Source organism: Lepisosteus oculatus, chromosome 9 (assembly GCF_040954835.1).
Source record: "Lepisosteus oculatus isolate fLepOcu1 chromosome 9, fLepOcu1.hap2, whole genome shotgun sequence".
NCBI classification, from domain to species: Eukaryota; Metazoa; Chordata; class Actinopteri; order Semionotiformes; family Lepisosteidae; genus Lepisosteus; species Lepisosteus oculatus.
The window spans coordinates 45,237,454-45,264,672 of NC_090704.1; the positions used below are offsets into that span (position 1 = coordinate 45,237,454).

The 27,219-nt window shown below is 47.1% G+C and overlaps 1 protein-coding gene and 2 long non-coding RNA genes across 5 annotated transcripts; 1 reads left to right on the forward strand and 2 right to left on the reverse strand.

The window, feature by feature from the left end:
• Positions 1-3,479: 3,479 nt before the first annotated feature.
• Positions 3,480-4,981, reverse strand: LOC107078493 (uncharacterized). The gene is made up of 2 exons (XR_001479416.2): positions 4,345-4,981; positions 3,480-3,973 (listed from the first exon to the last, which is right to left on the reverse strand). It is a non-coding gene; the product is annotated as an uncharacterized lncRNA (long non-coding RNA).
• An 11,214-nt stretch (positions 4,982-16,195) lies between these two features.
• rasd4 (rasd family member 4) lies at positions 16,196-24,701 on the forward strand. The gene is made up of 2 exons (XM_015355947.2): positions 16,196-16,278; positions 22,995-24,701. The coding sequence occupies exon 2, from the start codon at positions 23,366-23,368 to the stop codon at positions 23,990-23,992; it is 627 nt and encodes a 208-aa protein (XP_015211433.1). The 5' UTR covers positions 16,196-16,278; positions 22,995-23,365; the 3' UTR covers positions 23,993-24,701.
• LOC138241288 (uncharacterized) lies at positions 21,187-25,399 on the reverse strand. Of its 3 annotated transcripts, none has more exons than XR_011190518.1 (3): positions 25,190-25,399; positions 22,263-22,410; positions 21,187-21,859 (listed from the first exon to the last, which is right to left on the reverse strand). It is a non-coding gene; the product is annotated as an uncharacterized lncRNA (long non-coding RNA). The 3 variants fall into 3 exon arrangements; XR_011190517.1 differs by lacking the exon at positions 25,190-25,399 and adding an exon at positions 22,593-22,998; XR_011190516.1 differs by lacking the exon at positions 25,190-25,399 and having other exon boundaries at positions 22,263-22,998.
• Positions 25,400-27,219: the final 1,820 nt, after the last annotated feature.

The following is a 27,219-nucleotide window of genomic DNA, read 5'->3' on the forward strand; positions in this document are numbered from 1 at the left end:
TAATGAGATGTTTTGAGTGTTCGCCATGACAACCTGTCGCTATGGAAATGGAACAATTCCCAGGCAGAGAACACAGGGACAGAGACTGAGAAAGCACTGTCTCCTGATGTTTATTTTTCCTACAGTGAGACCAACATGAATGTCTGCGGTTTGACACTCATGTGCTGCTCAGACAATAATGGTTTTATGTGGGGCAATAAGACTAACTGAACTAAAAAAATAAATAAAACACAAAGTAAAACTATTTTGACAATGCAAGGGGAAACTGTTGTAATGAATTGTAAAGACGATGGCCTTACAACTACATTTCATCACTTGAAAGACTAGGACAGCATAAATCTAATTGTGGCTTTTCACAGTGCAGCGTGTCTCAATGCGACAGCCAGGAGGATCTGAGCACTGCGGATCTAGGTCACAGGAGCTCTCGATGTCTTCCAGCCATCTTAATGTCCGTGTGGCGCCGTGCACAGTTCTATAGCATGTGTGCGTATGTCATTGAAAAATCCCAAGGAAGCAGTTAACAAGGAAATGAACTTTGAAAGTGCTGAGAAGGCGGCGGCAGTGCACGGTCCTCTCTCTGCGTGGCATTGTGGCACTTGGCTTCAGATGTGCCCAAGCCTTCCTGCCTAGAGGAACCGAACCTCACTAGAGGTCAGACAAAGATACACTCTGTACTCCCTTGCCTGTTGCAGCCTCATCAGCTCGTTCATTAAGGAGTTAAGAATAGAGACGGCCACTTCAACCCCAAACACCCACCCGCTCGGTCTCCAGCACAGCCAGTGCTGCACCACGCAGAGTGGTCTCAGTGAAGACAACAGCAGTGCAGGGGCACCCAGGTCAGCATCGCTGCCTCGCAGTGCTGTGGCCCTGGCCTCAGTCTCACACCTGGGGGTGCTGTCCGTGTGGGGTTTGTATGTTCTCCCCATGTTCACACGGTGCTGTGGTTACCTCCTACAGTCCAAAGGCCATACTGGTGGGTCAACTGGCTTCTGGGAAACTATCCCCGCTGTGAGTGTGTGCCCTGCGATGGACTGGCATCCTGTCTAGGTGCCCGTTGCTTGCTGGGATAGGCTCTGGCTCCCCCCGCGATCCTGAATCTAATGAAGTTGTTAGAAAGCTGGGAGAAAAAGAAAGACAAACACGCTTGTCGCCTGCAGAAAGCGGAGCACAGATACAGGCACTCGAGAGAGAGGTCACAGCAGTTCAGCACCGAACTCCAGCAGCAGGGCTTACGGTACATTAGGAGATCATTTATGATTCATTTGTCTCCTTCTAATCTGTGTGGCCTTTACACCACAGCGGTTTGCATCTGTGCGGCCCTTCTAGAATCCTCCAGTGTTGGTCAAGAGAGTTTGGCAAGTTTGCTCGCGGTCTCTTGCTATGGCAGCACTACTGGCCCTTGCCTGAAGCGCTGGTCTGCCCCTGGGCTGTAGCAGTGAGAGGGTGGAGGTGGCCTCCCACAGCTGCCTGCACTGGGGTTGTGACGGTCCGGGCGCTGCACAGCAACGAGGCACGTCTTTCATCAAGGGTTCTGGCGAGTGCGTCTGCAGCCCCAACCAGCCCCCTTGGCACACTTTGATGCACCTTGGAGGACCCCAGTGTGCTCTCGGCTTCCCTCCTTGGTATAATTCCCCAAGGATGCACGTCATTGTCAGAAGATACATCCAAGAAAAAAACAACAGGAGTTATTCAATCTGTTCCAGTTAGGCCATGTGTGGTGCAAAGACTATAGAAGCATAATAGTCCTGGCACACTGTTTCTGTCAAGGCTTGGGTTGAGGCAGTTCTCAGTTATCAAAAAAAGGCAGCCACATTGAACCATTGCAGATTGTAAAATGGTACAGTACAGTGGGCGAGCTTTGTGCTTTCTTTCATTCTGCAGTATGACTGGCTGCAGTTACGTTCGGATAACTGATTTCCTTATGTGGCTGCTAGTGCAATTCTGTCTCTTGTGAATTCCGGGCGAAATTAAAGGGCACATTTGAACAGGCGTACTTCAGGGACATGTGTGACCACGTGTTTGCACACAAGCATATGCAGTTCTGCATGGGGGCATGATGGGTCTTGGCACATAATCACATGAACTTAATACCAAGCATGTGCCGACACTTGGGTTCTCTGGATGCTGGGCTAAGACTTGCCTTCAGCACATCAGCAGGAGACCTAGAGCTACTCACTGGCTGGATAGCTTGTTAATGCGAAGCACAGCAACCAGCTTGCCTGCTCTAGTTACATCTCTGACCAAACTAACTGCAACCCTTGAATTCTGACCCGAAATCATTCTTGAGCAGGTGTTCAAAGAGGAGCAGACTCTGTGTGGCAGCGAGCAAAGTCCGAGCTGCGCACTGTTATGCATATTACCTGTAGACAGGAACAGATGCTGGCATTACAACTACACCGTGTGACTCTAACAGGAAACCTTATTGATTTAATTGCCAGGCAGCGTGATGCTCCATCGTTTGAGAACCAGACTAGTGATTCACTGATACATCCTGATAACATCGTGAAAATTGGCAATTAAAGCTCATTTTTTTCCTATGCATTCAGATCCACAGATTTCCTCACATTTTTTCAGTTTTTTTTCTGAGCACTGAACTGAATCAAAAGGTTATTACATACCCCATCTGTCACTTTATACAATGCCTCTTCCTCCGCACTGTCTTAAGTACATCTTCAGGTCAAAGACACTGTGGTTTTGAGTTTGTGTTACAGTTTAATGTGCAAATAAAACCCCAGTGTAAATTTCCCTTTACACAGTAATTTGGCTCCAGACATGACTTAAATGAGAAGTGTTAAAACCATTTGTAACAGAATAACAGCTAAAACTCTTCACAGGAATTCAAAACATTATCTACAAAACCAAATTAAAAAGTATGAATTGGATAACACATCAAAGAATACGAGGCAAATAGTGTGACCTTCTTTGTTGTTTGCTACAATCTGAAATTGAGGTCAGAAGTTGTTTTTTTTAAAGAAGTGTGTGCAGTGATAAGGTTCCTCGCTGGAAGTCAATAGACTTTTGATCTTTTTTGAGGAATAGCTGCAGTTTTAAATTATGAATGATCTTCAATACGAAAGTGAGGCTTTGAAAAGCTCAGAGCAGCCACGTGGAGCTCATAACAGAACGAGGCACTAAATTAACAGACCTTTTCTGCAGAAAGGTGTTTACCTGCATTAGCAGAGTTACTACTTGCACCTGTGCGAAGACTGACGTGTAACATTTTCTGAGGGTTGTGCAGTAGCTGTTTGGTCTAAGAGTTTCATGTAGAGGGCTCCCAGCTCAGGCCCTGACTTCATGTTATGCTCAGCACATTTCTGATCACCCTGTTACTCAGGTCCTGTGCTCACTGGCTCCTTCACTAAAAAATAACTGGACACACAAATTGAATGATACTGATGAGGACCGTAAATTAAGTTTTTAAACACAGAAACCGTGGTATATCCATTGAGGAATAAGAACAAAATAATATACGGTAGAAGGTGTATGAAGGTTTCGGATTTATTTATTGTATTAGAACTTTGAATAGGGTTTACAAAATACCTTTTAAAGAACATCCGGGTGTTATCGGACCTAACAGATTTTTAAAAAAACTGTCCTTTGTTGATGTTTTATGGAGTTGTGCAGCGAAGCAATTCTGGAACATGCTTTCATTTCCTGCTTTTCTGACGAAGCCATCAGCCAGAAAGGCGTCTTTGTAAATGACCGATATCTTGGCTTTCATTGGCTGTTCCACAGCCTCACGTTGTGTTGCAATATCATTTGAAAAAAAGATTACACTGGCGTGGGCTCACCGGGTAACAGAGGGCGGAAAGTTCCTTTATCAAAAGGAAGCTTTATTTGGTGGGGGGGGGGGGACCTCTTCTTGTATAAAGCAGTAAAACTAATCTGTAACTCAGGGCATCGGGGTTACACATCATTTAGTGATTTAAAAAAAAGGCCAAAGTCACAAGGTGGAGTTGGATAGTCACTTGCTCTAGGAAAAAAAAAGACACAGGGAAGGTTTAGAGACACATATCTGATGGGATACACTGATTCGACTAAAGCAGAGCTCCAACACCTCTGGACACAATCCACCATCAAAAATAAGGTAACTTGGTTTGTAATTCCCTCCAAATGTCCGAGGTATCTGCTTCTATAAGCAATTTTTGAGAGCTCATGATAATATGAAAGCATACAGGATACAGCAGTAGAGCGGTACAGATCAAAATTTGTTACACCACATCCGTACAGTTGATTGGCCATGATCATCTTGTCCCACTGTCTTATGTGCATCAGATTCAACATTAAGCTGCTAACGGTTAATCTGGATTCAAATTACAACCAAAGCCTTCTCCCTCTACATACCCCATCATGCAACTGCAGTCTGAGCGGCATGGCCACACCAAAACACTTCCTGTTTAGTGCCGTGGTTGTCACATGATCTTCCATCTTCCACAAATGGAACAACAATCCCTGAACGCTGGCTGTTCATTGTATTTTTCATACACATGGTTTTTGCAGTGCCTCTCCCCCCCGAGAGAGAAGTGCTCAGATCTCCATTGCAGGTCCTGCACCAAAGCCAAACTTGAAGAGCAGACTGACACACTGAGAACCCACATCTCACAGCCGATCAATTCCCATCTTCCAGCTGCCAAAATATCAGTTAAGAAAGTAACAGTGAAGGATCATTTTATGCAACAGCCCTTTAAGGTCTGCTGACAGACAGTGTCAGCTGCTCCCAGGCTGAATGCCGATTTTCCATGTCATTAGAATGCTTTTGAAAGCAGCCTAATGCTATCTGGTCTTTTAGTCCCCCCTGTGCAAAGACTAGTTGGCAGTTAAAAAACAGATACAGTTTACGCTGTTCTATTGTAACAGTGCATCGACAGAGACAGGCAGGAAATAACAGCTCATTACTACGCAGATGTGTACAATGGCCACATACTGGACTGCAGTGCCCAGTCCCAGCAGCCAGAGAGAGCAGTACTGACAGAGGACCCAAAGCACAGATGCTTAAGCTACAGTATTCTAAACTAATGTAGCGCTTTTCAAATTTTGCAATGCATAAAATGCACAATCACACACAGGCTCCCTTTTATCATGTAAGAAGTGTTTACAACAACAGAAAATTATCATCTCAGACCTCAAAAACCCATTAAGAGCGCAAGGCAGAATTCAAGATAGCCTTTTCCCATTGCTCAGTCTTCAGGCTTGAAGCAGCACAGAAGGATCTGACAGCTCAGTGGGACAATAGCAAAGCAAGCCATACAGTATCTAGTGTCTGAAGACATTCCAGCTCTGAATGACAGATAAATGAACAGCTCATGCACGCATTATTTAGTGTATAGTGTATTTACTGCTTTCAAGCTGTGGAGCACAAAAAGGAACTTTCATATTTATGTTGGCTTTAACAACAAAACTCACCAAGCAGAGGTCCAGAATAAAGCTTTTTTTTAATTAATCTGAGCAGCACACCCTGCTGTGGGTGTGGGGCATCAAGAAAATATACGTTTTAAAGATTTTAAAGAATGTGACCTAGTAATGGAATTCTAGAGTCTCAAGACAACAGTATTATCACATGTTGCCAATAAGCAATCTTGCTGAACGTTTTAATTACATCTTGCTGAGTTATACGAACTTCAAATAAACCTAGGGCAGGGGTTACCGACCCTACTGACAAATACAGTTTAGCAAACATTCACAAAAACAAGGAAATCACCAGGAACAAAAAGAGCACTGCTGATCACGTCAAGCTGCAGGACAGTTTTGTGTAGAAACAATGCAATCGACGATAACCGCCACAGAAACCAACTTGCTTTTGAGATAACGATCCGTGAAGCACGAGAATTAACTTTTTGGCTCCAAGACAAGTCCTGGAGCTACAGTACCTTTAAGCCTGGTGATGGGGGATAAACATACACACACTTCTGCAATGATAGTAGACAGAAGTGCAAATATTAGCCCCCCCTCCTCCCATTACTCAGTGTTTGAGAGCAGCCCAGGTGTACTCATTAGTGGCAGGGGAGCGAGGGGGGGTGGAGTTAGGACACAGCGCTGGGGTCAGGCGCGTTAGTTTTGTTAGCACACACTTCGACCGCGGGGCTGCTCGGATTCGCCCTGTGACAACTTGTAAACACAGACAAACACAGCTCTGCGGCGCTCGGGCAAGCCTGCGTCATGGTGCCATTTCTCCCGTCTGTTTGCTCGCGGATCACAGCATGTGATAAGAGGTGCCGAGAGCCAGCAGCACAGGCAGGGCATTAGTCTGCCCCCCCCCGGGGTGAAAGAGTCTGGTGGCATGAGCGCTTTGAGCACACCTCTTGGGTGCACTGGGTGAAGTGTCACACCATTGCCAATCTGCAGGGAGTGAGCTGAAGTGCAAAGCAATACACAAATCTGAGCGCGTTACAAGAACAGGACAGAGAGCCCACACAGCACCAGACCAGCACACTGAGAGCACGAGCCAAAGACAGAGCCTTAAGAAGTGAACGGTTTCATCATGGAGTCACACTGGCAGAGCAGGACAGCCATGCGGCCCATGAGACAGCAGAACCACAAACCCTGACACACGCGCACAGCTACCTCCGGACCCCTCCTCTTGAGCTGCGTCTCAATGGGCGGAATCAGGTGAGGGTGGTACAGCAAAGCTCTGTAATAGAAGCAAGAGCAGACCACCAGAGTTTACGATGTTATTCCACGGCACGTCTGTGCTTTTAACTTCTCGTGTGAGGCTGTGACCCGAGACCGATCTCCCGAACACTTTCCGCCCCACGGCCAGGAGGCAGACACCTTTTTTTTTTCCCCAAGATGCTTTCTTGAGAAGCTTGGAGAAAAAAACCATGCTTGTTCCAGGTCTATCTGGTTTAATTTTGCCCGGTGCAGGTGAGTTTAGGATCATTATTGGCTCTAATTGGTCCTCACTCTGACTCCACGGGTTTTGCCTGTCGATAAAACGGGTCTCCATGGAGACAGCAGCTGTGTGAAGCCGGGGGGAAGCTCATTGTGGTGAAATGTGAGAGACACTGAACCTGGGCTCACTTCCCGGGCTGAGCCAGATTCCTGGAAGCAAGGCCAGCTTTCTTTCCAGTCCATTTGTGGGGGTTAAAAAAAAGTAACCTGCGAGCAGCACACAACGGTGCACTGGTGTGGCTCTTAAGCGCACTGCAGGGGCTAATCTTTCCCTCCTCCTGAAGATGGACCAGCTGTATCCCAATCTACTTTCAGAACAGTGCAACATTATGGACCTATTAAAAATGACTAATTTATTTTTACCCACTTATTTGGTTGATGCTTTTATCCGAAACAACTTGCATTTGCTCCCACTGATACAGCCGAGTGTTTTAATTAAACAATGCCCAAGTCTGCACTTGTGTTACAAGGCACAGAACCCCCATTTCTAAAAGCTTGCAGTATTATAATGTGGTTACAAAAAATTAAGACCGAGGAAATCATGGTAAAGATCGGTAGCGCATACAGTATAAAGGTGTGGTGGACATACTGTGCTTATTAGGACCAAGTAATAGGTTTATTCCATGCTGAAAAAAAGAAGAAAGAGAACACAACGTTTCGGCCGTGGAGCCTTCTTCAGGTGAAGAAGGCTTCCCTTCGAAACGTTGTGTCCTCTTTCTTCTTTTTTTCAGCATGGAATAAACCTACTACTTGTTCCTTTGCAGCCTACGCATGCTGACGCAGCTACCCACCTGAAATACTGTGCTTATTTACCAATATAAACTGCATTTTTAAACCAGCAGTCCTTTCGGTAATTATATACAGTACCTACAACACAACCTACTACAAGCAGGAAAAAGGAGGTTGGACAATCACAGCAGCGCTGGCAGCTGGGCATTGTGGATCGTGCAGGGCCTGAGGCAGACGGTCATGCAAATGCCAAGCAGGGAAGAGATGGAAATCACTGGATGCCAGGTAAGGCTGGGAGTGTGGTTCAGCACCTAGCAGCAGTTAATGCTGCAAACCTTCAGTGGTGCTGGCAAGCAGCTCTCCTATGGTACTGGTCCAGCAGCCCAGGTATTTGCAATGCATGGTCTCCCACAACAATTCCCAGGTGAGATAGCAGTGTCCATGTCACTACGCTGCTCTGCACCTCGGCAGTGTTGGGCTGTGACCAGTTACAAGCTTCTCTGGCCCCACAGCCATGCAGAGCCATTCCCCAGACATCAGAGCATCCCCCTACGCCAGAAGGCCAGGTCTCCCGTTGTGGGCGTGATTCAGTTTCTGAGGCTGTGACATCACTTTCCGTAACATCCTCAAAGCCCAACAGGCCCTGATACACTCTGTGTTTGACTGAAGCTGCAGAACGCCGGCCATCTTAAAACTGGCACAAGCTGAAGACTGCTTTTATGGCATTCAGAAGCTGTTCAAATCCACCAGGGTGGTGGTCTTTGTTTCTCCCATTTACTGCAAAAAGGAGGTCATTGTTTCTAGAAACCTGCAAGTGGAAGAGGCTCGGATTCTTGCTCTGGATGGGTGGGGCTTCCACAGAACAAGCCCAAAACATTCTTGGGGTGCCATGACAACCGCCTCCTCACTGTGTCTGTGCTGGCTTCCTGCTTGAAATTCAGACCCACAGTGAGGAAACTCAGTCTGGAGTCAGAGAGAGTGCAGCATCGCTGTGTCGAGTGTTGCTTTAAAAAAAATTATGACTGGAGTACATTCTGTACTTATAAAAACAAAACACGCATAGACAATAGCCAGGCCACTGAAAAGCAGTATGGCTCAATTCATATTGTGCCCCACTGAACCGACATCTAAATGTTTACATAGCCTCCTATTACTTAATTTTATTTAATTCCACGATAAGGCTTATTTAACTTGGCAAAGGCCACCGGCTGGGGGCTCATGACTCTTTCTGTGGGTGTGTACGCCCAGCTCAAACTTTCCACGGCTTGTGTCTAGCTTCCTTCGGGACAGGGTGTCATCTTTAAACAGCGATCGGTCTCGCCACGCTGCCTGATAAGAGTAAAAGACAAACCAGACTTAAAGCTCATACATGCAGACAGGGAACCTCACGGGGAACGGGCTGGGATTATTTTGGGATCATTTTTCTCCATTGTAACAATAATGTGAAATGGCATGTGTGGAGTCAATAACGTTCTCCTGGTTTGTGTTGCACTGTTGTACAGTGTGCAGTATTTTATTATATACAGATTTTACTGTACCTTACACGGTATTGTTACACTTAATGTGCATTAAGCTGTGACATACTGTGTATTGGGTTGTATTGTGTAGCTTTTTCTTATGGTGAAAGTGTATATATATTTGGATATATATTTCAGAACCTGTGATCTTAAAAACAAATTAAAGCAGTTCACCTCATTGCCTGAATCTGGAAACAAAGTAGGAGATTAAATTTATCTCTATATGTTAGACCCAATCCCTTCATGCTATAAGGAATAATATTATAATATTAATTTTGGATTATGGCACCATTTCTCCTCAGATGTATTCCTTCAGCAGTTTTATAAATTCACCAAAACAACAACATGCAAAAGTTATTCTCTTTGTAAGGACTGACAGTCTGATCTTTGTCTCTGTGAATGGTTTTCTCTCTCCTCATCATGTTGCACGAAGATCAAAAGCATGTGCAAAGATAGATTTTAACATTCTATTCAATAAACATGAAAACTGGGTCATTTTTTAAATCCTGCTTTTGAAAAAGAAAATTAATTACCCAGTCTTTCACATTTCCTGCACTGACATCACAGAAAGCAGAAAGCAGATTACTCTAGTTCTCAAAGTGCTGACAAACAGCAAGAAGAACTACACAGCCCAAATCAATCAGGGTTTTTTTCCTCCAATTGAAGTGAAGCAGGATTTTTCTATCTTTGTGTTTTGCTATGTACAAAAGCACAACAGGAGCTCAAACCTGTGGCACTGATGGTTCAATACACGAATGCAAGCTGAATAAACCAACAAAATCACCTCTGGCTAATGCCAGCAGTGGAATACAGCCTATGACTCAGTAGTAATCAGCCGTTCTGTAAGCAGGATACACTAATTAATCTGGAATTTAAATGGATTCTCATCGAAATCGAAAAGTCCTTAATTACCTATGCACATTGCCGAAAGAAGCATTGGAAACAATTCTGTTTATTCGGATAAAGTAGGTCATATTTTACTTTTTGTAAAGAGAACACAGACGATTCCCTCAAAAAAAGACCATCAGCTACCACTCATAAAGAATGATGGGGTGTATAACATCTTACATTTTTCTATGAAACAATAGTGAGAGATTTGTTATTCAAAGGCAGGCGGCTAAATGATCACAATAACACTTTGAACAAATGCTCATTAGATCTGCTGCAATTCCCTAAATGTCAAGTGTTGTGCCTGTATAACGATGCTGCTCGCAGGGACAGCACACTCATGTGCACATGTGCAATGGAACAGCATCCCTAGAGCCCAGTCATTACTCAAGAACACAAATGTAAAGTGTGCACAATGTACTTCTTTTGAAAATTGAAAAAAAGTGTACACGTAGTTAATATATTCACAATGGCTGTGGGAATAACAGTTGTCTTCATACATTATTGCTTTAAAACGCCTGGGAACTCAGGAGAGAGTCATTTTCAAGCTCTCATCAAAGAGCCACACTCTCACTCTGCAGACCAAGCACTGTGAAATGAAAGTGTCAAACAAATCTCAGGAGCCACTCATGCACTTATCATCTTATTATTACAGATCTCGTCAGTCCGTTCTAATTTAAAGGCAATCTACAGTACAGTATATACAGGATTGAGTACGTCGGGATTATTTTCAGACTCCACAAAGATACTGTCTCTTCCTGCAAACGCTGTATATGTCAGAGACCTTGAGACATTCGGATGTGTGATTTCCACAGTGTGGTTCAGATCTCCAGGTGAGCCCTTTCAAAATAAAGGCACCTGACCCAGTCTGATCCATCAGACACAAGCAGTGCAGTCATCTTTGTTAGAGGGTCAGACAGAGACGTGTATATCACCTACAGTACACACAGGTTTAGATATCTTTAGAGCAGCTGGGTGTTGTGCATTTAGAAAACTGCTTATGACCAATCAAGCCAGAAGATGTCTTTCTTACCATTCTTACCAAGGTCCCACCCCTCGATACACTTCCTCTATGTAAGGTCTGATGGTTTAAATGAGGCCTCGGCAGACAAGATGGCGCCTCAGTCTTGGGAAAGAGGGCCGCAGTGCAGCTCCTCTCTGCAGAGACCGGTCTGAAGTAGACACCGTCTCTCAAACATGTGGCTCCCGCCTCAAGTGTAGCACCAAGATCACAGAGACTCCACTTCCCCGTGATGAAGCCCTCACAGGTCTGACCATGCCTCTGCAAGCCTACAGAAGAGCTGCAGCACTGCTGAACTGCAGAGTCACCTCCAACGCCATTATATTAGCAAAATACTCGATAAGAACCCCATCTACAACATGCTCTTCATTCCTGTCTCTGCTGCTGGAGCCATGTTGAATGGGCCTGAATGAAAGCAGAGAACATCAGAAAAAAAAAACAAGAAGCATGGTTCTCGTCTTGCAGTCTAGATGCCAGAGTGAATTAATTCACCAGTGACTCAAGCCTCTCTCTAGTTCCCAGAGGGCTTTATGTAAACCCACTAGGAGGAAAAGTAGCTGTGATGAGATCATGTGAGCTACCAGAGTGGACAAGATCGTCATACAATTTGGAGAGTTTATCAGCACCCCCAGGGGGGCTGAAGACATCCTGGGAGGGGTCAGAAAAGTGGACTCTCACCCCTTCCGTGCAGGGCTCAGCAGGGTGGGGTGTCTGAGTCACCCTGACAGGGGAAGTGACAGGGCAGATGCCTGGTCCCAGCCTCTCTGGGCACAGAGGCCACCCAGCATGTCCCACAGGTGGCGCTACAACAGAGCAAAAGACAATGCTGATCATGAGAGAAACATGTCCAGCACGGTGAGAGAAGTGATTCCCTTCGCTCAAATCCCCATTTCCAGCTTCAAAGGATGAAGGGATACATCTCCGGCCCCAATGTTTCAAGCTAACGTTTACCCAAAGGGTTGCAGGAGTGTGGAGCAAGTTGTTGAAGTTGATACCCTGCTCTCTTTCAAGAAACAGCTGGATGAGATCCTGGGATCAATTAGCTACTATCTTCCAAACAGACTGGACGTCCCCTCTTGTCTTGTGAACTTTATCATGTTCTTGTGTAGCAAGATGCTGACTAACGAAGTTAGTTAATATACAGTATGAATGGGGAAATGACTGTGTTGTCATGTTTTTTTGCTTCATTCCAGACCCAAAGCTCACTCTGAAAGCTCACACTGCGCTTTGAGCTCATTGCCCATCCTGCCTGAGCCTGACTCACTGTGGTGCCTGAAGCCAGTTGAAGGCCCGGATCTGGGAGCCTGGGAGTGATTCCCTCTCCGATTCGTGCTTTTCCAGTCTCCGCGACTCTTATTTGCTCCAGCACACTTGCTGACCCAGCACCGGGGCTGCAGGAAGCGGGTCGGGTCGGGTCGGGAGAACGTGTGCCAGGGACACACTGACCGCCCCAGAGACAGCCAATTCGTTGTGTGTACGGGACATGGCTTCCCTGTCAGGAAACGCCACCCCCCTCCACCTCCCACCTCCATCGAGGGATCTGCTGACCGCAGGCAGAGGTGCGGACCTCCCTGGAGAGGCTAGCAGACAATCCCACACAGACTGCACTGGGCTGCGGCCGTAGAGCCCCCCGGGCCCCCGAGATACAGTGAATCACTGCTGCCAGTGCAGTACAGTTCCAGCACCGCGGTGAAAGTTTCAAGAGCGCACTCATGCAACTAATTCCAGCTTCCTTCAAATAGGTATTGGAGTTGAAGAAGATCAGAGGTTGCAAAAGGATAGGAAGCCCTTCAGTGCACCTAGCTTGTTTGGTAGCTGGTAGTTAATAGCAATTGATGCCGTTTCGTTTTTCGGAGAAGCAAGACCGTGAGGTTTGACCAAATGACTAGACAGCTTGTTCCAGACTCCACAACCTTTTGTGTAAAGTACGGCCTCCTGCCCTGCTCTCGGTTTTAAATGAAATGCTCTCCCATGTAGTTTCCACTTGTGCCCTCTAGCATGAGTAATTAATGGGGAGGAATATTTTTTTAAGAAAGAAATTGCGTGACAAGCAAAATAAAAGAAATGAAATATTATTGAATATTAAATTGATGATGTCCCCGACATCTTTATTATTTCATGTTGATGTTTTTTTACAGAAGTTAGCCCCATGATTCTCTGCTCTTCTCCAATATTTATAATACAATATAACAGAATTCCATCTATAGCCATTTTCCTACCAAATGCATCAGATAATAGGGGGAGGAGATTTCATCAACTTGTTTCACACTTTCAATTGGAGGTGATAGTAATGGTTTCACTTAGCTATTGTTCTCATGAAATCTCCTGTAGATCTTAAAAAGTCCTTGAGCTGAACTGTGCCCATGTTCTCAGCAGGTTAATTTCAGCCCCTGATCTTTAGCTGTTACAGCATGTCCTTCTCCTCCTCACTGGTGGGCATTTGGACATCTGCACCAGATGTCTTGCAGGAGGGACATGGGGCATTTTCAAGTCAGATAAAGACATACAAGTTGGCATGTTACACCAGTCACCTACACTCACAGGTCACAGTGCCAGACATCAACATCTCCACGTACATTTCCACAGTGTTTACCCCAGTCTCATGCAGCTCTCTATAGTCTATCACACAAGTCAAGATACTAGAAATGTTTTTTAATTCACCTGCTGTCAGGACAAACGTGGAAAAATAAAATGTCTTCTGCTACATTAGGCTATACTGCCACTTTTCTGAAGAGAACGGGTTGTTGTTCCGTTAAGGAGATCATAATGGGACTATATATGATCTCATGGGGGAAATTTTCCCAATGGGGGAAATAAATGAGCAGGAAATGGCAGTTCAGTTTTACATGGCAGATCCTTGTTCATACAGTTTATCTAAGTGAACAATCTGTCTCCTGAATTAAGACACACTGAGGCTTACCGAAAATGAAATCTACAGGGGTCGCTCCATCCTGCTGAAAGATATTCTACTGGTGTTCGAAAAAATGAAGAAAAAAACAAGCAGTGACCTCATTTCCACTCATTTTAAATTATATTTTAGTATTGAATCTTTTGCCCTCTGAAGAAAACTTCGAATTAACTTACACTGGCAAAGCTCCGCTCATTTTTTAGAACTCCACTTAAAAATAAGAATATTCAAGATCAAACCCTGGGAAAAAAAATTCTTTGAAGCCTTTGACTCCATACCCAAAGGGAATAACGTTTCAAGCGTATTCTTGTTTTCAGCCACCCTTTAAACAACACTGCTTTCTAATGGAGTTTTGAAAGGTTTTAATGTTGACAGCCCTGCAGTAACAAGAGTCATGCTAATCACCCAAGCACAAGCTCTTCAGCAGGCAAGTGTGGAAATTCATGTGTCACTGTGTGGCCTCACTGATTGACTGGAACTCTTGAAGCAAAGACTTTGACTCTAACAGGTGTTACAGAGTTTATTATGCGAGACGAAACCTCAAAATATATCCTGCATCCACTTGACACCCATCAACCTCCCCGTTACAATTCTCCCTGACACGTACAGCAGCCTTTCCAAGGAACTTAAAATCAAGGAAACTCCAAGGAAATTAAAGTTCAACAAGGATCCTGATTCATGTCCCTCACTCCTCCTGCCTGTGTTAATTACAAATCTGAGCCCCTTACAGACCTAATAATAGGAATAATTTCAGCCTTTTAATTGTTTTCAGTCCCTAAACATGGAGGAAGCTGCTGCTCTTATTAGACTACATCCATCCATCAATTTTCTAACCACTTCTTCCAATTCAGGGTCGGGGGGAAGGCAAAAGGCACAAGGCGGGGTACACCCTGGACAGGACGCCTGTCTTTTGTAGTGCACGCACACACACACACTCGCACTCGCACCAGGACCAGCTTTTCCAGAACTTAAACACCTTGCAGATAGCACCCCAAGTTCTAGCTAGACTTCAATGCTCATTGATTAAAGAGCTGGTTGTAGACAAGTCCCAGACTGGAGTGGATTGGGAGATCAGGCGTTTGTCTCTTTGCTGGAGGGAGAATTTGAAGTCTCGGGACGCGGATGAGCCGAAGACAAATCCATCAGGAATATAAAGGCTCTGATCTGAAAATGTTGTGCTTTGATATTTCCGAGAGATACAATGATATGTAGAACAGAACTGTAGCGAGACCCTGCAGGGCATGGAAAATGACAAAAACACTTTTAAAGTTTTAGTATCTTTCTAATTAAACCACTTCTTGGCTGTGTTTCACATCTTAGGCTTAAACCTGAGGCCAAGGTAGTGACAGCACTCTAATTATGTCTGTTACCACAGGACCATATCAACGTTACAGAACAACACAGTCCTGCAGCCCTGCAGCCCTGCTTCACGCAAGTAGGTCATTTAAAAAAATAAAAAAGAAATGAAAAGTGGATATCTTTTTAAGATGTCTTCCATTCTACCCAGAGCACTCGGTGACCCTGGGAATGACCGCATCGTTAGGAAAAATACTTTTCTAGCTCACTCTTGCAAATCTTTACCCCGAGGGGGGAACATGAAAACAATCACTAAAAAAAAAAAATCTATATCTGGTGTGGTCTGAAAAAGTCAAAAGGAGGCTTTGTAAAAGCATTTTTTTGTGTTTCCAAGCTTTGGAAACGTCCTCCCCACTGGGCAGTTGCTCCTCAGATTTATAACCCAGGTGACCTCATGTTTTAATCATGCAAATCAGCTTTTTCCACCTCTAGCCTTGGGAGGGTGAGGAGAGGCGCATACAACCCTGGACTTTGAACTGTTCAGCACCTCGTCAGTCATTTTCTCCAGAAGTGTCGTTTAAATTTTAAAAAGCCGTCGCTTTAAAACCTGCCGCGCACTGCAGGGAAAAAGCTCGGAAACCCTCTTTTATTTCAAATTTCAGGATGTGTGCATGCATAACAGTGTAATGTGAAAACGAAGAGTGAGGTGCGGTCATGATCATGAACGGTCAAAAGACGGTATGAATTCTGATATGTAACGGGGGTTTTGTTATAGCAAATGTTTTAACACCCTCTTTTCAAACTCTGTTAGTAACAAACGATTATCGCAGCTCTCGAACCCTGCACGCCCCACGCTGCGGGACACCTGATGGGCTCCTGAGGTCACACAAAGGTCAGAGGGCACGCAGCGGTTGCCGTAAGGTCAGCTGGAGGTCAGACGCCACCTTTACCGACAACAGCCTGGATCCGAGCCGGGGATCTATCGGCAGGCGCTGCACTTGCTTTTACCTGAGCTGACAACTCAAAATCTGGTAGGTACCCAATTTGGCCATGCTTAGTTCGGCGAGAGCGTCACTTGAATTATTTACGCAAGCGTTCAAATGTAAAACACGTGTTAAAAAAAGCTGTGCACCTCCGAGCTGCTCATGGCCACTCGTCTCTTCACCTTGCTGACCGCGGCGTTTTGCATGTTTTTGTTGCATGTCTCTCCTTATAGTGGGCTGCGAGGGGCAGGGTGACATATGCGGGTGGGTTTTTTTGGGTCAACTATATTTCAAATGAATAATTTAACTTGAGCTGTAATTAGGTGGTATGAAATCCGACTGAGTCACGTCAATGGCGTGTTGACGCGCAAGCTAGAAGGCGGAAAAAAAAGTTGTGACCGTTTGAGGCGTTAGGGTAGGCTAGTTTCTCTTACATCACTGTTCAGTGCGCAGACACAGGAGAATCCAGCTCCGTCCTGTTGAGTCCGAGTTTATAAGGGTCACTAACACAAAGCCAAAGGCTTGTTATCTTACCATGCCTATAATTAAATGAGCTGTTCATGGATCAGGGAAGAAAAGAGTAATACTGTATGTAGGGCAGCAATGTAGGGCAAATTAAACAATTCACCAACACAGAGAGCACTCCTGTGACACACACGCACACTTACAAAACAAAGCTAGGCAGCCGAGTGGGACTCAAGCACATCTCTTGCAATTAATTCGTTAGTTCGGGAACATAAAATCACCAGACACACGGAAAACTGTGTCAATGCATCCGACCAAATAACACAGATCAGCAGGCCGACTAAATAAAAAAAGCAGCTTTCTGAGAGCTTCTCAGAAGGCTGGGAGAGTCAAGAGGCGAAGCACAGAATCGCGGCCCACAGGAAGGAAAGAGACTCCCGGAGAAAAATGAGACACAGGACTGCTGTGTTGATCGCAGTGTGACGTGTGGGGAAGCACTCCATGAACTCCATATCGATGAATGGAATTTAAATTAAGGGATGTTGAGATTGTACCATGCACTAGTAATGCTCTTGATTTTGGTGACAATCTAAAAACAGATCTTGCTGCTCTGGAATCGAGTCCTCGGACCTAAACGCCCTCGACACTGCTGCAGATGTGCAGCTTGTGGCTGCAATAGGTGTCGTTAAATGGCTTGTGCTCACACATACACAGTCTGTGCCTGGAGGGTAAGGGCTGTGAGCTGTCCGAGGTGTGTGATGAGGTCTGAGCTAACCCCTTTATATTATATTGAGGTGACATTCATATTATTTCAGCTGGGTGGAAACTGATCATGTGTGCAGATGGCAACAGCTGTCACCTGGATACTCCCTCAGTCAGAATGAAGTGAAGGGGTTTGTCTCATCAGGAAATTGCATCTGTTTGCTGCACACACCAGAAATGGCTCCAGCAAGCTCTGCAGTCCCAGAAGTACCTTCAAGACATCCACTCCGTGTGTGTAGTTAGAACATAATTTCTGATCCTCCGCTAAGATCGTGGTCTGTGATTAAATTAAGCCCTCCCCCTCCTGGTAAATGGTCAAAAGATTTTAGCTAGCAGCTTTTTAATCACATTTCATTGCACGTAAAAAAAAAAAAACAACAAAGGAGAAGACAGAATAAAAAGCTAAAAAAGGTAATTCCATCACAACCAGCCTGACTTCTTACTGTCAGAGCCCATGTGAACCGGCTGAGCCATGTGCCCTGGACATCACAGAGAGAGAAGCCTCATCTTTCAACACCCTGTTTCCCCACTGCATGGGCAAAGCCTTGAAGGAATAACACTCCAATCCACTCAAAGAACGCCAGTGATCAAAATCTGCACGTACGTGGACTGTTTTCTCATAGCTCTGGCTGCATTAAGAGCCTGAGAAGCCCGTTTAGGCACCAGCTCAAGGAAGTCGTGTGTGACTGGCTGCACAGGAGCAAGCGAAGGTTAATTCCACACTGGAAAACTGTTAAGGATCGACACAACGTTTCAGCTACAGAGCCTTCTGCAGGCCCTGCTCTTCCTCCCGTCCGAGCACAGGCGATGGATTAAACTCACCGAAAGCAAAAAAGTGAGTGACAGAAAGTAAAAAAACAAGACGTTTGTTTATTGTTTGGGTTCCAATCTATGTGCCTGTGACTTCCATAAAAGCCCCAAACATGCTGGGAAACCCCGAGTCGTTCGGATCATTATGTTTGAGCGTCGCCGTCTGACCATCTGTTCCGTGTCCTGGCTCTGCACTTAAACCCCCTCCCCCCCCACCAGCTTGCTCCAGACTCCCAGCCCAGGCCCTGACTGTCTTCATCTCTCAGTTCGCCACCGCAAGGCCTGCAGTCACAGAGCACCACACAGGTCCCACAGTGGCAGTCATAGAGGAGAGCGAATCGTCATCCTCTGGAGGGCCTGCAGTCTCCTGGGTTTTGTTCCAGTCACATCATAGGCTGAACAACTGTAATACTTCTACCCGGCTCTGAGGCTGGATTGTAACCACACCTTTAATTAAACGAATGCCAGCTGTAACACACCTTTAGAAAAATCCTGTATACGCCTAATTTAGAAAATAACGAGGTTATAATTGATTAATTGACTACTATGAATAGGGATTCCCCAGTCACAGTCAGTCACCGAGGCGACCTGGGCTCGAACCCGCGACCATGGTGCTCAGCATTAGCGGCTGATGTACTCGGGAGGCCCTGAAGGCATTTATTTCTTACCTCCACAGGTGCTTAGCAGCCACAAGACACTGGCTGCTGACTCTCCTTCCAGCTGCCAGAGCTCCACTGGGGACGATGGTAATGGTGATTATCATCGGTGCCAGTACATCGTATTCAATATGCAGGGAGCTCCCCGTGGATCCTCCTTAATGGGAACCGTAAAACAGGGACGTTAAGAAAATCGACGTTAAGTGGGGGAATTATGTCCCCCTGAGAAATAATGGAAATTGGGATTAATGGGAATCAGGAGGACGTAAATGTTTCCCAAAGGACATTAAGTGCAACATGTTTCTCCATAAGAATTTATGTGTCTCAACGGTATTGGGAACCAGGACGTGACGATGTCAGTCTACGGTGGTGCACATTCACGTCTTCTGTGTGTAAACAGAGCTTTCACTTGTGTGTGTGTGTGAGCAACCGTGAGAGACACCGATAGAGAAAGAAGTGCCGAGACACAGGGAGAGGCAGGATGTTGTACAAGCTACAAGATGGTGTTGTGCATCCGCATCTATACATATCGAGTAATGATATTTCTATAGTACAAAGCAATTTTGCAGTGCGTTTACCTGGAATTTGCCACATTTTACATATTTTATATATAGGAGAGGTGCTGTACAAGCACACACTCCTCTGAAGGAGTAGTCATAACAAGGAGAAAGACAAGCAGCAGGGGTACTTCGCTCCGAGGATAAGAAAGGGCTGACTCTCTTCTACGGACGGCATCTAGAGAGCAGTGGGGCAAATTGGACGATGTGCAGAACTGCCCCGGCACCTTCAGCGCTTCAAGATGAAGCCTTCCTCTTGTGTATCGCTGGAGGAGTCGGATTGCAGACAGACCCCCCCCACCCGCGGAGTCATGAAACCGCCGTCACTCTCGTCCCCGACATGAGCCCAAGGCCGTCTCGGAGCCTCGTACAACAGCGCCCCCTGCAGCACGGGCACAGAGCTGCGCCAAGCTCTCTATTTATAGGATCGCCTCAAGTATAAAAAAAATAAATAAAATCACGGCCCCCATGACATGATATCTGAAAGCAAGAGGATCCAGTTTCAGCGACAGGCTCCAGCTCCTTGAGTTCGGGGCAGTGAAATAAGTCTCAACTCCCTCCATTTGTCAGATTTACTCTTCATCATAGAGGGGAATAACTGAACGGCCAAAAGCTGAAAAAAAACAAGAACAACAATAATAATGCTAACAATAATACAAAAGATGCATGATGTATGCATGTTCCTGAACCCTCAGGAGAAATAAGGCTCCAGGATTCTCAAGGGCTTAACACACTTCACAGATTTCCACACGTTTCCTTAAAATCACAGGGGCCGTGCAGCTGTAAACCACGGCGCAGTTCGCTAACTCCATTTAATGCTTCCAAATCTCTTTAGCGAGTGTCGCAGCACCCCCCAGCAGTCCGTGTCAGGGAGCTGTCTGCTCTGTGCAGTCTTCCCCTGCAGGTTGCGCTGCAGGTGTTCCGGTTCGTGCTCCTCGGAAGCTCTCGCCCCCGGTGTCGGCTTTGTAGCGCAGCCTAAGACACAACGGTCCTCACACAGCTCGGCGCCCTCCGTCAGGGGAGCCTGCTGGGGAGGAGCTGCTCGAACACCAGCGGGCCCTCACGGGTGTTCAGAAGGGCACTGCAGTTTGAGTGGAGTGGAGTCCATTTGAGTGCCGTGTCCAGAAAAGCGCTATGTAAGTGTAAGGAATTATAATTATTATTATTATTATTATTGGAGGCCTGCAGGGGCGCCTACGCTCAGCCCAGCCCCTGCAGGAGAAGCGGGACAGAGGGAGCGGGGAGCAGCCGAGATTGACGTGCCGCGGCCCGCAGTGTGTGAATGGACGGGGCTGGGGGTGTCGGAGCAGCTCCCAGCTCCCCGGAGCAGGACAGCACAGCTTGTCAGCTGTCCCCCCTCATCTTTCAACACCCTGTTTCCCCACTGCACAGGCAAAGCCTTGAAGGAATAACACTCCAATCCACTCAAAGAACGCCAGTGATCAAAATCTGCACGTACGTGGACTGTTTTCTCAGTGCTCTGGCTGCATTAAGAGCCAGAGAAGCCCGTTTAGGCACCAGCTCAAGGAAGTCGTGTGTGACTGGCTGCACAGGAGCAAGCGAAGGTTAATTCCACACTGGAAAACTGTTAAGGATCGAAACAACGTTTCGGCTACAGAGCCTTCTGCAGGCTCTGCTCTTCCTCCCGTCCGAGCACAGGCGATGGATTAAACTCACCGAAAGCAAAAAAAGAGTGACAGAAAGTAAAAAAAACAAGACGTTTGTTTATTGTTTGGGTTCCAATCTTTGCTCTGTGCTACAGCGGGACAGAGGGAGCGGGGAGCAGCCGAGATTGACGTGCCGCGCCCCGCAGTGTGTGAATGGACAGGGCTGGGGGTGTCGGAGCAGCTCCCTGCTCCCCGGAGCAGGACAGCACAGCTTGTCAGCTGCCCCCCCTCCGCCGCCGCCGCCTGACGCTGATCACACAGGACGTCCTCGGGAGGAACGCTTCACCGGAGCCCCGTCCGCTCCTCTGCCAGCGCTCTTAACTCGATGTGACAGCATCGCAGGCCCTCGGGGACACGCGCGCAGGACTCTGGAACCAACCGTTTAGAGCCCTCTGCAGAGCCGCCACACGGAAAAACACGTCCACTTACTGCTTCAGGGCACAGGGCACAGACCTCGTCTGACCTCCGGGGCCGGGCTGTGAGTACAAACACGTGAGAAAGGGGCTTGGTGACTGTAGTAAACATGCTGACAGGAGTAATCCAACAGAGAAACAAAGGCACCTGGCAAATGGGACATCTGGAATGAGCTGCCAAGCTGTGGAGTTGAAGCTGACTCCATCTGACCTTTCCAGTAACAGCAGGATAAGGTCCCAGTTAACCACCAGTACTCATGCAAGCAAGGCGTGCTAAATAACTCGCTCACACTTGCAGCCTAAGAACACAAGAAGAGTTATAAAACAGGGAAGGAGAGTCAAGCCGTCTGCAAGCATCTAATTGATCCAAAGAAGGAAGCCAGGCTATCAGCTTCAGCATGCAATCAGCTTTTTCATATATGCGCAGGTCTATGAGTTAATTGACCTCAGAACTGTGTGACACACCAGCCAATTCAACAATATTCCTCTTGTGTACAAGGTCACTGGAGCACAGATGCAAGCAGAGCATCACAAATAAGTCTAAATTCTCACACTGCAGGGTCTGACAGTGTGAAGAAGGGAGGGAGAGAGATTTCCCTGCAGACAAGCAAAACAATAACATATGCTTGCTAACTTCAAAACTGCTGAACCTAATGTAACCTTTCAATTTTGTTTTTATCATGTATTCAATATTAATATCACCTCTTCCTGGCCTAAGAACCCCTGAGGAGCTCTGCAGTCTTCACCAGCCTGGCGCACACTGGCCACGCCCGCAGGGCACAACAGCAGCAGAGGTCAGGGGTCACCCAGCAGGGCTGAGGCTCAGCAGCTCCATCATGAAAGATGCACGCTTAAACAGAACAGCAGAGTGGAAACATAAGTGACATTTCACAGCTCAGTGCAGACGTTAGAGATTTACAGAAACATTGCTAAATAGAATGGGGCAATTTTGTGATCTTCACTGAAAAAAGCATTTCTATGCATAAATGCAGACAAACATGAGCCGCAAGACAATCATGAATAAGAGTTCACCTGATTGTATTTGCTTCCCAACACAGAAAGGTTCTGTGCACAAACATCTCAACAAATGAGGAAGAAAAATGCTTTCTCTCTTCAAACCATAGAACCAGTCGCTTCTAGCATTCATGATACAGTCCTGTGGTCATTATCTACAGGAATACACTATCTACAGGAAGGTGGAAAGGCGCACTGTGGTGCAGGGTGATATCTAATCCTGCCTCAATTTCTTTGCATTTCGGATTTGCCTGTGGTGCAACAACTAAAGAAGCTGCTTGCTTTTCCCTCTACTGCAGACAGAGTTGCACAGCTAGCTGCAGCTGCAATGTATTCTGGTGGTGATGCTCTGAGACTCCAGACGGTTTGGACCACTGTCCTCCTCCTCCCCATCTCCTCCCCTTTTCTATTTTATTCCAGAACTAATTTGCATGAAGCCGTGTCATTGGTCGCAGGAGGACACACTCCTTCAGCTCGAGGCGTGCTGGTTGGCTGGAGCCCGGGAACCTCAGCTGGCAAAAACACAGATAAATAGGAGGCATGCAGGCAGAGAGGCACCAAACTGCTCCTCTCGCACAACGACTGTTGCTGCTGCTGCGAGATTCAACAGCCAGAGTGGGAAGGGCTGCTGTGACCACTACCTTCTGCATCGCACGGCTACTCCCGCTCGGCAAGAGAACTTGAGGAGGGCTGGCGTTTAGCCAAGGAGTCTGCAGGGCTCCGGAGAGCTCCGATCGAGAAGACAGAAGCACCGGCGGGTGCCAGGGTCACAGCCCAGCCCGGGCCGGGCGATGTCTCTGGACGAGAAGGAGAAGACCCAGGTGCGGCTGGTGTTCCTGGGGGCGGCCGGCGTGGGCAAGACCGCGCTGATCCGGCGCTTCCTGCAGGACACCTTCGAGACCAAGTACCGGCGCACGGTGGAGGAGCTCCACAGCAAGGAGTACGAGGTCGGCGGAGCCAAGGTCACCATCGAGATCATGGACACCAGCGGCAGCTACTCCTTCCCGGCCATGAGGAAGCTCTCCATCCAGAGCAGCGACGCCTGCGCCCTGGTGTACGCCATCGATGACCCCGAGTCCCTGGAGGCCGTCAGGAGCCTGCGGGACGAGATCCTGGAGGTCAAGGAGGACAAGTCCGCGCCCATCGTCGTCGTGGGCAACAAGGCGGACCGCGAGGACGGGCGGCGGGTGTCCAGCGGCGACGTGCTGTCCACCGTGGAGCTGGACTGGAACAGCCGCTTCCTGGAGGCCTCGGCCAAGGAGAACGAGAACGTGCTGGAGGTGTTCCGGGAGCTGCTGCAGCAGGCCCGGCTGCCCAGCCGCCTGAGCCCCGCGCTGTGGCGGCGCCGCGAGACCCTCCCCGCGGGCGCCGGCCCCCGGCCGCCCATGAGCAAGACCAACAGCTGCGCCGTGTCCTAGCGGCCTGGGGGGGGGGGCGGAGCTCACGGGGTTGTCACGGGAACGGGCCGAGGAAGTGACTCTGGTCCTGCCTCCGAACCTCACCCCGCCCCACCCAGCCCATCTCCAACCCCAGCCCACCTGCCCCCTCCCCCCAGCGCCTTCAGGAGGAAGGGGCACGTCGCTGCGGGACCCTCGCACAGGGCGCAGGCGGGACGGTCCGAGGGAGGGAGATTGAGCCGACGGCTTCTCCGCACGACGGGGCCAGTCTGCGCCTGTAAACGATCCCGTTCCCGTCTCGGCGCGCTGCGGGGCTCGACGAGAAGACTTCCTGCCCTTCAGAGGTCGTGTCTGCTCGTCTCCACTCCGCCACGCCGTGAGACGGCCGCATGCGCCACGCTTGTGCTGTGCTCGGCGCTTGAATTTTAAAAGCGCGTTCATTTCATGCATCTATACAGTTCCTTGGGGGGGATAATTGAACTCCAAATGCTGTAAATAGAAACGTCTTTCTTGGTGTTTTGAAGCCGCCTGCGATGCACGGGAGCAGGATTTAGGCTTACGGCGTGACCTGCCCTTCTTTCCGACTAAGACCCCGAGTTCATGTGTCGTGTTCACTGCGGTTTGTACGTTTCAGTATTGCGTTGCACGAACGTTAACGAGCACCTTTTTGTTTTCTACCTGGATCTTTATTTGGGTATTTGATTTGAAATAAAAAAAACCGTCCAATGTGCGTGCGTGTGTGGTTGTGTTTTGTTACTTGATAAGACTTGTTTTCTTAATTTTGTTACTTGATGTTACTCGTTTTCTTAATTTTGTTAATCTAATAAAAACAGAAATGCCTCATCAGCAACCCGTGTGAGAACTCCCGGAACGCTCCCAGAAAAACGTCATTAACACGCAAAATATGCAAAATGGAAAATATTTTTTTACGTGATTATTTTCGCATAAAGCTCTTAAAACGGTACCTTGAAGGAAAATTGGTTTGCAGATTCACGATGGTCAATTAAGTTATCAAGCTGTACATTTGTTCTCACCCAGATAAGAGGTAAATAAAACGATTACATTTCCTGACGACACTGGGAAATCAGAACAATATATTTATACTAATTTTCTGACAGTTAAGATCCTTAACATGCGCTTCTATTTCACTGTTCTGTGCCTTAGTCGTGGTACCGGTTAAGAGCTCGTTTTGGCTCAGAGAATCCCCAGGTTACATACCTGTGCGGGTACTGAGGTACAGGTGAGTCGGTGGGGCTCAGCGATGGCTCCGCTGGTCCTTTCCTAGTGCGACACCAACCCCTGCCTTTCGGGAACAGACCTCCTGATACCCGGTTCCCCTGCAGTTCTTCAAAGTCCAATAAGAGCTAAAAAAAAACTACACGCGTTTGGAGAACACAGGCGGCTCACTCGGTTTTGAAGTCATTGTTCCCCAAATTGGGTGGTTAATAATTCATCCCCGTAACATTTACGGTATCATTTTTTTTAACTTTAACCCAAAATAGAAACAAAAAAAAACTTTCCAGAACCGCGAAGCCCACCGTTTTATCTCATCTACGCGTAGTGATCGAGCGCCGCCTGACGGAGAAGGTAACAACATTCGTGGTGTGTCGGAAAACTGGTGCTGGACATAATTGAGCAGGCTTGCGCCAGAGGAAACTTTCGAATGCGAGAAGGTTTAGTAGTTCTCAAGATGAGATCTGCATCGGATGTTGTCCACTTTATTTAACTCTGGGAGAAAATAAGTGTTTTTTTTTATCAGGAGATTTACAGTTATTTTGTATTATTTCAATACGGGAGGGGGGTGCATACAGCAGAACGGCATGTAATTAGTAAAATACACAATCAATTCCCCCAACCCGTTTCGCGCATTACTCCTCAGCTGAACAGACATTGCCTTCCTGCCTTGTTAACACGGGTGAGGAGTGCAGAGCGGTCGGCACGCTGAATGGTCGCACTCTGCCCCCTAGCGGTGTCCTCTTCGCATTACCTGTCAGTGGTGGCGGCCCAGACTGCGCAGGCGTGATCACGGCGTGTTAGCAGGTGCGTTTGAGTGAAGGAACCCCAGGCAAGCAACTGGAGACAAAAGACTATTGTTCCCGATATTGTTTAGTAGGAAGTGGTCTTGTTCCTGCAATGCAAATGATGTTAAACTTTCCACGGAAATTCACAGTTTTAAAAACGTTTGTGTAAGTGGGAAAACAATGAACTCGCTCGATCAATCAAAACTGTGATTCTCAGTTTCTAAGACCGTGGCTTTCTACATGTAAAATGTTTTATTAAAAATGTTAAATTAGTTTCAAGGTTAACTTCAGGCAGCGGAGGTTGATAAGATTTGCTCACATCAGCACCAGATCTCCTGGGTTATCCGTTTGAGTTGTAGTTCTTACACTGCATAACCATCAGTATGATAGCGGATCAACAGAAGTGTGTCGTACAGCCGAAGCCTCTCGCTCGGGAAACTCCCAGCTAGAAGAGGCCATGTATGAAAAAGATTAAGGTGACAGCTTTTACATTTTCTAGACAATGTAGGGAAGCAATGAAAAACAATGATGGGATATAGAGTTACAAATGCAGAATTAAATCAAGGGATGTTATGTTAGAGCTATAAGACATTAGTAAGGCTTCATTTACTGTGTAATATTGTGTGCAATTATGGTCGACATGTTAGAGGACTAATATTGCTGCTTGGAGATCCGTCCAGAGACGACCCTTGGGTGGAAGGGAGTGTCCTGCACTGCTGAACCTTTTTAGCCTTGAGATGACGTGGGGACCTGAGACATGTTCAAAATCCTTTCTTCAGCAGGATCAGTGCAACACAAACCAGAGGGTGCAACTCTCTGGATGTGCGTTTGATTTCGAGAAGAGGGGGGCATTTCTTCCCCCAGAGGGGTAAGTGGGAGTGTGGAACGAGCTAGCCAGGCACATTGCTTGGAGCTGGTACCCCCGGCGTCTGTCCAGGCACAGCTGGAAGAGATCTGTGGGCCAAGTACCCGGATGGGCTGAGTGCCCTTCTCCCAGCCCATCCGGCAACAGCACAGAGGATCTGTGAGGATCGGTGAGATCCGATTGATGCTGCCACTAGTGAGGACACTTTCTAGAGGACCGGAGATATGGACCACTGTTTTTGGATGATATGTTTTGAGAAAAAAATCTATCTATAAACACACAACTCGAGTGTCGTCTAATTGGGAAGATAAATCAATGACATGTCACAATGAAAACAAGCAGAAACAGCTGTGGCTGAGCCC

What these genes read in the sequence shown, in the direction of transcription:
- rasd4 (XM_015355947.2), top strand. Translation starts at nt 23,366, where the DNA reads ATGTCTCTGGACGAGAAGGAGAAGACCCAGGTGCGGCTGGTGTTCCTG.